At 32.9% G+C, this 10,600-nt stretch overlaps 3 protein-coding genes across 5 annotated transcripts in view; 2 read left to right on the top strand and 1 right to left on the bottom strand.

The window, feature by feature from the left end:
- Window positions 1–3,892, top strand: part of LOC119831078 (ATP-binding cassette sub-family G member 8) — a 39,530-nt gene extending 35,638 nt beyond the window's left edge. For all 3 annotated transcript variants that reach the window (XM_038354319.1, XM_038354322.1, XM_038354320.1), the window contains exons 14-18: window positions 181–304; window positions 1,115–1,279; window positions 1,457–1,577; window positions 1,879–2,162; window positions 2,456–3,892. In XM_038354319.1, the coding sequence (XP_038210247.1) occupies window positions 181–304; window positions 1,115–1,279; window positions 1,457–1,577; window positions 1,879–2,162; window positions 2,456–2,713 (952 nt within the window). In that variant the 3' untranslated portion in view covers window positions 2,714–3,892. The remainder of the gene's footprint in view (window positions 1–180; window positions 305–1,114; window positions 1,280–1,456; window positions 1,578–1,878; window positions 2,163–2,455) is intronic.
- A 5-nt stretch (window positions 3,893–3,897) lies between these two features.
- On the bottom strand, window positions 3,898–7,870 carry LOC119831080 (spermatogenesis-associated protein 6). Its single transcript, XM_038354323.1, has 6 exons — window positions 7,687–7,870; window positions 7,380–7,563; window positions 6,885–7,054; window positions 6,005–6,174; window positions 5,681–5,815; window positions 3,898–4,349 (listed from the first exon to the last, which is right to left on the bottom strand). The coding sequence occupies exons 1-6, from the start codon at window positions 7,729–7,731 to the stop codon at window positions 4,160–4,162; spliced, it is 894 nt and encodes a 297-aa protein (XP_038210251.1). The 5' UTR covers window positions 7,732–7,870; the 3' UTR covers window positions 3,898–4,159.
- A 568-nt stretch (window positions 7,871–8,438) lies between these two features.
- Window positions 8,439–10,253, top strand: LOC119831460 (cryptochrome-1). Its single transcript, XM_038354807.1, has 2 exons — window positions 8,439–8,699; window positions 8,786–10,253. The coding sequence occupies exons 1-2, from the start codon at window positions 8,592–8,594 to the stop codon at window positions 10,205–10,207; spliced, it is 1,530 nt and encodes a 509-aa protein (XP_038210735.1). The 5' UTR covers window positions 8,439–8,591; the 3' UTR covers window positions 10,208–10,253.
- Window positions 10,254–10,600: the final 347 nt, after the last annotated feature.

Here is a 10,600-nt window from a genome sequence, read left to right as displayed (position 1 = left end):
GACAGATTCGAAATTCAAATGTAATATTTTTTTATAATTAAGTGTAACAGTATTTATGGCCAGACTAAGTATTGTCCAGTTATACCTTCTTATGATATGTCAATAATCTTGGTTTTACTTATTCATCGTTATATAATATAAACACCAATTGTATATTATTGACCAATTTTGTAATAACAGAAAGAGTATGCTGTACACACAAATGACAACCCTATCCAATGTGATCACTCGAGTGTTGCTAGCGGCCATCATGTCGCTCGTCACCGGGACTATCTTCTGGGACCTACCGAGTACAGATCCTAAGGTAATTTGTTACTCTTATGTTGCTCATACAAAATATATTATTTGTGTCTCCACCGATTATAATATAAATCCAATAAATATAACTAATTTCCTCAAAAAATGTTTTCAGGTGCTACATCCTCAAAACATTTTTATCATATATAAGTCTAAATCTAGATGGCTCTTTTCTTGGTCTAGCATAGACAAAAACAATTGCTACCGTCTTTCATGTCTTTTCCCGTCATTGTTGACTCGAAGATATTGCTTTTTAGCAATAAAGCCTTTTGTGCACTCGTCATTCTTCTCTGGTTTCTAATATTATTTATATCTACTTTGTATTATTACTTGATGGAACAAAATTTTAAACTAAAACTGTTCTTTTTTAACACAGTTATTTTACTATCCTTTGACCCAATAGACTAGACTCGTGCTTTGGCTTCGTTATTTTACGCTTCTAAAAGTCATATTGAATAAAGAAATGTTTTTAGTATTTAATAATTAAAAAAATTTATATATAAGTGATCATATGTTTGATCATTGACAATTTAATTTAATGAATAAATGAATCATATCTCTGCATTTCATCTTATATTAAAAAAAATAGTCAAGGGAAGGTTTAAAAGGTAAGAACAACACGGAGGCGGGCGAAGCCGCGGGCGGGAATCTGGTTATCCAATTAAAATTGACTCATAGAACTATGATTCAATATAAATAAGAAAGAAAGAAACATAAATTCGGCTCCACAAATATCAAAACAATACAATTACAACAACACAATACAACAATGAAAAAAAAAAAACTATACAAAATATAGTGTAATTACCCTATATAGTTAACACACAACGACCGCATCGGCTACCACTACTCGGTGCTGTGCGTGTGCGCGTGGCCGCTGCTGCTGTGGCAGAGCGCGCGCGAGGCGGCCGCCGCGCGCCGCCACGTCGAGCGCGACATCGCCGTCGGCTTGTACTCGCGGACTGTCTTTATATTGTTTGATGTGAGTATTCATGATGACGAATGATCCTCTTCTTGGTCTTTACGTTTTTCTTTAATGGTTCTTTATTTAAAAAAATAAATAAAAATATGCAATCCGAATAACTTTTTTATTTGCTAATACTGTGTTATTATTATAACAGTACATGAGCTATGTTTACAAATTCAATTCAATTTTCAGCAATTTTTAGAAGTGTGGTCAGCTATACTAACCTGGCTCGCGTACTTGGTGCCAAGTTACGCGATGTCCGGTTTATATGCGCAGGCGCCTGGATCGTTCGACGGCTTCTACGTTTATTTAGGTACTAATTATATAATTTTTTGTATAATTAATTTCAATTAAAATATTTTTTTACTGTATTATCTTTTTAGAAGGACGTTATTAGATATCTATTAATTTAGAAATAAAGACTTCTTAAAGGATTTTAAACGCGATTTATTCATTATATTATTTAAACCGATGTTTCAATCACTTTACAGCGAGCTTGGTAATAATATAATGTATAAATCGCGTTTAAAATCCGCTAAAAAGTCTATAATTTCTAAACGTATAAAACTCGCGTAAAATCAAACATAAGAAAACACTATTTATTAATTATCCAGGTTACACGGTGCTATATCTCATCTGCATACAAATGCTCTGTCGAGCTGCAGTCTTCGTAATACCAATGGAGAAGACAGCTTCAATTATATCCGGGTTATGCCTCCTTCTTAGTACCCTTGCGAATGGAGTTATGCTCCAGGACCAAGACATGAGCGTGTATACAAAATGGCTGCTATATGTCTCACCTTCGAGATGGGTGATGCCAGAAATATTGAGGCGGGAACTGAGTGAGACCGCCTTGAGAAGCAGTATTAGTAAAGATTTGAGGTGTACTAATAAACAGGTTGGTAACTCTTACTTTGAAATTGTTTACATCTGTTAATTAGCAAATTCATGCTAGACCTTGCGTTGTGTTTGATCTTTTATAGGTTTTTTTGGGTATCAAAGACGTATTTTTTTTTTTTAATAAAACTATAGTAACTTTACAATAGTGTAGTGAAAGATTATTAGGTATAACAAATTATGCAGTGTTTCCACTTAAATAGATTGATCGCTTTTGAATTTTGTTAATGGCTTTTCAATTGATATATCTTTTTTCAACAACCCAATTTATTATATTCTAACATTTTTTTTCAGAGGCAACATTTAGATATAATAGTACAATCGCCGTGTCCTCCACCAAACGGCACCCAGGTTCTGTCGAACTACGACTATTTGCGGTCGGACCGGATTTGGGAACAAAACGAAGACAGTTTCCTCATCGCTTTAGCAATATTCTATGCGGTTTTCGCTCTAGTCGCCATCTTTGCGTTTGTATTCGATTGCACTAAGTATGCGAAAACGAAGGAACGGTCTTCTATGAAAGGTCACAAAGTAACTGTCAATACGCCCTAGGACTTAGAGATTGTGAAGAGTGATTTTGTTTTGAATGAACTAAATAGATTAGAATATTAGACGTTTTAATATAGATGAATCGTTGAAGCCTTAATATCTAATTTTTATCCACTTCGTTAAAATTTCTCTGATACTTTTGATGATATTGTTTAGTAAATTTTGCTGATTAAGGTTGGCTCAAGTGTCATAGATTAAATATTTGTGTTGATAATTTGTTATATATGCTAAAACCTAAAATAGATGAAATGGTGCACCTGTATCTAGTGGTGCTATTTGGTACTCTTTGATTTGTGCTATCATTAATTTTTAGTTATTGTCATAACGTTGTCTAAGGTCCTAAGTCTATGGTTGTCTATGGAAGTTATCTATGTATTCTGAAATTGTTGTTCATATAGTGATGATGAATTTTTAATACCTATTGATCTTTAACCCACCCACAAAACACTATTTTGTGGGTTTCATATTTGATTAAAGCACTTAAAAATGTTACGATACCTTTTTTCATTCTGTTTTATAAAAAAAGAATAACTGATATGAATTATTGTAAGTGCTCCTTTCGCTTGCTTGTCTGCGTATTGTACTATAGATGTATAATCAGAGAAGGGGGAATGAAAATGTATAATTGGAAAAAAAGTACTTTCAAAACATGTTTCTTGTGTCGTAATCGGATATATACCCATTAATTGATTTAATTTTAAATGTGTATTATTTCTATTATATCAACATATCTAATTAGTATTACTAATAAATACAATCATATTTTATTTAGCGTGAGAATCGATGTACAAATGTTAGTTAAAATCTACCAATTAATTATAATAATGAAGGCTGAATATAATAATGTCTTCCGTCCTTAATAAATTGTGTGTAAGTTATTTTTAATAAGTGTATAAAATTGTACAATAATGAATGGTGTCTACTTGAATCTTATCACAAGTGATTATTTTGCTGCATTTTCTTTTAAAATATTTTTTTGCTATTCAATGCATGCGCAAAGGACTTTTTAAATATACACTGCCTTTGAATGCTCAATGTATGCCTTTACATAAAAATATACAATTGTAATCTTATTCAATTCTAATATGATAACCTTAAATTTTTAATACAAGCCATAATGTAGAAAAAATAATTTTACGTTACCTCTATATTTCGAATTCGTATCTAGTAAAATAAACAGTGGTTATATTAATATGTGTTAATGCTTTATTTTTCCTATTAATTGATCGGTCGAGTTAACAGAATAATATAATAATTAAATTCATTAAATAACATAACAATAAATTAATACGATTCATAAGTATATACAATTTTCTATGATAATACAAAAAACAGTCTTTAATATTTGAGTACAGTGCATCAAAAGTCCTACAAAAAAAATTCTTTAATACCTGCAAAGATTTATATAAAAAAATATTGATGTTTGTCTATGGTCTATGCCCTTTGGTATCAACTATCCGAATGAAACAGTTCATGGTACCGTTTACAAATTTCGCACAAGCAAGGCGATACTTTAAAGCTATATTTCTTTTTGTCTGAACATTTACTTTGCTGGTCGAGATCAATGTATCTGCTTTCAAGTAATAACTTTTGTATCCTTTCTTCACTTGGGAGTTGCATCTCAGTATCCATGGATTGCCTGAAAATAAATAAACTATATAATATAGTTAATCAGGATGTTTCTTTTTCATATATAATATTATAATGTAACGTTTTATAGATGTATATCAATACATTATACATTCTGAAAAAGAATAAAGGGCTATAGAAGTCAAAACAGCATACACAATTTTGTCTATTTTCTTACACAACAAATCTTTAAATATATTCGATTTGATCGTGGGCAGAAATTACAATCAACAACTACGTAGCATTAGAATAACAACATTTAACTTAAAAAAACACAGATACTGCATACTATAACAAAATTTCCAAAATATTAATAATGTAATGTATGTACAGTATAACTAAAAAGATTAAATAAATTCTAAACAATCCATAAAGCTATCTTTGCAAGTACATCATTTGTATCCAATGGTACTAATTATTACTAAGTCCTAACCAACCATCTTTAGCAAAACTATAATGCACATAATTTTATTTAACACACATATTTTTACATGTACCATAATTCAACTAACAACATATCAGCACGAATAGAACTCATTCAATTACCGTCCTTCATTATCCCAATCTCTATTGCCATTCGCCCCCCATACCACGTCACTAGTGTCCACATTGTACACGCTGTACTGTCGACACGTGCGACGGGGCGTGGGACATTGGGACAGGGACACGCGGGACTTAAGCGGACTACGAACGATTAGGGGGGAATTTGAATATTAATATTATTATGTTAAAAAGCAGTGGTGGCTCAGTGGTGAGAACCTCGGACGTCGTGGTTCGAGACCGGGCGAGCGTGCATTAAATAAATTGATTTTTCAATTTATCTGCGCATGTAGATAACATCACCACTGCTTAAAGCGGTGAAGGAAAACATCGTGAGAAAACCGGCATGTCGAAGAATCAAAAGTTCGACGACATGTGATATCTGCCAACCCGCACTTGGCCAGTGTGGTGGATTATGCCCTGAACCCTCATAGGAGGCCTGAGTCCCAACAGTGGGAACATATATGGGCTGATGGTGATGATTATTAAGTTTGGGCACTTTTGAGTGAATATCCATGTCCCCTTGGGAATAATGTAATAAATGATCGATTTTCTTTATGGACACGTAGGTGATCAGCCTTCCGTGTCCTGCCAGGCCAAAACGTTTTTCCTTGTTAGTCCCCACAGAATGCTTATTGAGGGCAGGTCTTTTCTGTGATTCAAGTAACAAGTTATAAGTTCCATCTGCCCCATACCCCAGTAGGGGACACGGGACTTCACTTTTTTTCGTTAAGTATCAGTATTGCAAGTTATAATTCATAAAATTTATTAACTCAGGCTTTTCTTGAATACATCACTTACTTGGGACATCGGCAGGACGCGTAAACTGAAGGATCATTGGCGTCGAGACTGCAACAAGACCGCGATCTAGACCTAGATCCCCTTGAACGAGATCGAGATCTGGATGGCATTCTTCTGCTTTGGTTGCATTTGATTCTGAAAAAAAAGTGAAGCATCTGTGTAAAGTAAATGGTGAGCAGGCAAATTTTGCGAGATATTTGATACAAAACTTAACAGAAAAAGAAGAAAGAACGGACGAGCAAAGGTACAAACGAACGATGAACGATCGAACGACTTATAAATAAATTAATGAAAAAATATAACATTATTATAAAAAAAAATTACCTATGATATTGTGCTGAATGACAGACCTGCTTCTGTCTGGTAACTTCTGTATCCATGGCATTGCAGTGGCAGGCCTTAACTTTTGTTGTATTGAATAAGTTACAAGCCTGATTCCATACTTCATCTATTCGCACTTTTGTAGAAATTTCGATTTTAGGTGACAAAATACCCTACAAATAGGATATTGATGAATACACATTTTGAATGTTAACCTACAGTTATGATCTAAAATAATAAAAGAGCAGTCACTCACTAGTGAAGTAATATTAGTGTTTGTAATTATTTAGATTTACACGCTATTTCCGTGATACAGTCAACTAGCTTAAGATGCTTTATTATGTGCTTTGAGTGAATAGCAGCTAAAATATCATTATTCACACTCCATGCACTATTATGTATACAGACACAAACTAAGAAAAATACCAATTATAAGCTATCAATTTGAAACCGTTAAATGGTGAAATTGCCATTCTTTATGACCGGTTTGGTTTATTTAAACTACACCGAAATAGCAATCCCGCGACTCTGTTGACTCGCAATTGCACCCAACCAACACTTGGGAAAGGTAAATTTATAATATTATGATGTATTTGCATCATAGTCTAATAATCATTTCTTTAGGAATAACAGTCTCGGAAGTTACATTATAATGTATCGGGTTTTTACAATCCTATGGTAACATATGCATTATAATGTTATAGAAGTGTGTGAATAGTCAATATTACGATACAAAAAAGTCAGTTAATGTGCTGCCCCATATTTTTGTTTGTGAAATAAATTAATGACAATTGCTAATTTCGAAGTGTAAAGTAGAAACTATAGTGGCTTATGATTTAAAACTTAAACTATACAGCATTAATTTCCAACCAGATAACATTACCGGAAATTCTTTAGACCTTCGCATAAGCAGATCAACTCCATCTGTGGAACACATATTTGGAGGGAACAGAACATCATTGAGAGCACCAAGATACTGTGCTAGGATCACACACTCATTTCTTGCACAATCTTCACACCATTGCACTAGTTCACAGTATATTGTTTCATCCTCTGTAATAATAACAAAAATGTAATAATAACGAAAATGTAATAATAATGAAAATGTAATAATAACAAAAATATTAAAACAAAATATGAATTTAAATAGATACATTTTCTAAATAGCAAGCAGAAACGTAGTGTTTACTGCAAGATTAGATAAAAAGGTGTTAGGTTTTATTTAATTTTTTGCATGACCTCAGCGAGCTTGGTAACTGTACCACAAGCTGCCAAAATTGACTTCAGAGTGTCTACTAAATAAACAGTTTCGGAATGGTATACAATTCTGAGTAAATAAGTACCATAAAATATTAAAATGTGTGGTTGTGATATTTACTTAACAAACAGCAGATATTATTCAGTGCACAACTTTCTTGGAACCTCTTCCTGAAGTAGAAAACATCTCTAAACAAAAGTGGAAATAAAGGGGGTAGCAGACAGGTTTGGTAACTCGTCCCCAATGCAAATACTGTAAGGGATACACGGCCATCCTGGCAAAGCCAAACTCCTGGGCATGATACCTAAAAAAACATAAATATATCAAACTTTATAGCTGAGTTAAGGCAATTCAAACACATATTCAAAGGTTCCTTTTACTTGTTTACTGTAACTGTAACTTTCCAGGATTATATGATCATTTTTACCTTTTGAACATCTATTTCAATAGTTAATTCAATAACTTTAGGCATTTTGGGGTGTCATATCGCTGTTGAGGTTTCTCTATTTTATCACGCACATAATGTAGATATTTACTGTGATTATGTATCTATCAGTGGTAAATTACGAATATATAATACGAATTTTTTGAAAATTTTGTCTGGGGATAAAGTTGGATATTATTTAAAAAACAGACAATATAATTTGAATTTGACACAAACTTATCATTCATCTGTCATTTGTTTGGTAAACCTTTGCAATAACTTGTTGCACTGAATTACCATTTGTTAAATGATTTCTTAAAATAATTTCATTGGTAATAATTACTATTCCTAGTCTGCACGTAATTAATACCTATAAAAAGTATCTGCAGTTACTTGATACTCTGTGTTTGCGAATATGGTTTTTCATTAATGTTTTCGAGAGTGGTTACCATGACAACTCCTACCCACAGAATATAATATGATAGTCTAGGGAGGACTCTATCTATTTTGCATTCAGAATAATATTTATAAAAAATTGCATAGAAACCTTATCGCTGCAGACACGATACTGGTGGACTCGGCGCATAATAAGTAATATAATTAAGTAAAGATTTGGAGAGCAGACAAATTATTCATAATTAATATCTCAATCTTTAATTCATTGTTAATTTACAATTTACATTGACAATAATTGACACAGAGTAGGAGTATTGAGTAACTAGTTCTTAATCTGTGGAATACTGACATTTGACAGTTGACAGTAAATATCACATGCTTAATGCATATAGATGTGTGCGGGAAAAATAAGTTTAATTCAAAAGTCAAAACATTTGTATTGTTATTAATTTATTTGTATTTTTAGTAAAGCCTATTAATTATTTACTTTTCAAGCAATTTAGGTCCTATGTATGATAAAATATTTGCACGCCATGTCTGCTATTCCTTCAGTTGTTCACTGGTTTCGATTGGATTTGCGTTTACACGATAATCTGGCATTGCGCAATGCAATTAATGAGGTAAGTTCATATTTATTCCCCAAGTTCGCAAATGTAATAAATTGAGAGCGCCAAAATAGTTCATCTTATAAACTTTCTGTTTTCAGGCTGAGAATAGAAAACACATTTTGAGGCCTATATTCATAATTGATTCCGAAATCAGGGGTCAGATTCGTGGAAATAGGCTGCGATTTTTAATTCAGAGTCTTCAAGACTTGGACACAAATTTGAGAAAATTAAACACTCGGCTCTACATAATAAAAGGAAAGAGAGCCCAATGTTTGCTGGAATTTTTAAAGAAATGGGATGTAAAATACTTAACTTCACAAGTGGATATTGATCCCGTTTATGTATCACAGGATGAAATTGTTGAGAAATATTGTGATGAAAATAATATATTTGTGGTTAAAAGAGTTCAACACACAGTCTATGATTGTAACAGTGCCTTAAAAAAAAACAATGGAAATGTGCCAATAACATACCAGAAGTTTCTCTCATTGGTAAAAGATGTTCAGGTGAAGGAAACTATAGAAATCACAAAGCAAATATCAGATCATTGTAAACCTCCAGACTTTGATTCTAAAGATTATGATGTACCAAGTTTGTCAGAAATGGGTTTGGATGAGTCGACTGCCTCAGAATGTAAATATCCAGGTGGTGAAACAGAAGCTCTTAAGAGACTTGACATGTATATGGCTAAAAAGCAATGGGTGTGTGCATTTGAAAAACCTAACACTTCTCCAAACAGTATAGAGCCAAGTACAACTGTATTAAGTCCTTATTTAAGCCATGGTTGTTTGTCTGCTAAACTATTTTATCACAGACTAAAACAAGTTGAAAGTGGAAGTAGGCACAGTGAGCCCCCAGTTTCGCTCTTGGGACAACTAATGTGGAGAGAGTTTTATTACACAGCTGGAACAGGGACAGAAAATTTTGATAAGATGGTTGGTAATTCTGTCTGTACACAGATACCTTGGAAGAAAAATGATGAATACTTAAAGGCTTGGGCAGAGGGTAGAACTGGCTATCCATTTGTTGATGCTATTATGCGCCAGTTAAGACAAGAAGGATGGATACATCATTTAGCTAGGCACATGGTAGCTTGCTTTTTAACAAGGGGAGATTTATGGGTTTCTTGGGAAGAAGGAGCTAAGGTTTTTGAAGATCTCTTGTTGGACTATGACTGGTCTTTAAATGCTGGTAATTGGATGTGGCTATCTGCTTCTGCCTTCTTCTACAAATTTTTTCGTGTGTACAGCCCAGTTGCATTTGGTAAGAAAACTGATAAAGAAGGTTTATATATTCGAAAATATGTGCCCGAGCTGAAGAAATATCCAACTGAATATATTTATGAGCCTTGGAAGGCACCTAAATCTGTACAAACTGCTGCAGGATGTGTAATAGGGGTTGATTATCCTAAAAGAATTGTTGATCATGACAAAGTACACAAAGAGAACTTACAAAAGATGTCTGCAGCTTATAAAATCAATAAGGAAAAGAAAGCAAAGAAAAGACCTAGATCTGATTAAGGATAACTTTTTGAAGATTATATTTTTAAATAAACTTTTTAATGAATGTTTTTCACAAATGAATTATTTGGCTATTCCTTCAGTTATTTAAATCACATTGTCAGCAACACCAGCAGCCACTTAGCTGCTGCAACTCCGGTAGTTCTTATTTAAGTACCTAATATTTTAACACGTCATTCCTTTAAATTTTTTTTATATTTGACTGTACTTAAGCTTCTCAGGACAATATTTTTTAACAATAATATTTATCTCTATATTTGACAATGAAAGAAACGCATAAATTAAAAAAAAAATCAATAAAGGAAACGACGCGTAACAAGCTTTATTTGCAATAAACAGATCAACATTTTATTTCAAATTGCAATTACCCATTACTTTCAATACCAGTTAATA

Source organism: Zerene cesonia, chromosome 13 (assembly GCF_012273895.1).
Source record: "Zerene cesonia ecotype Mississippi chromosome 13, Zerene_cesonia_1.1, whole genome shotgun sequence".
Taxonomy (NCBI): Eukaryota; Metazoa; Arthropoda; class Insecta; order Lepidoptera; family Pieridae; genus Zerene; species Zerene cesonia.
Note: the sequence above shows the minus strand (reverse complement) of the source record. Positions and strands in the feature narration are given on the sequence as shown.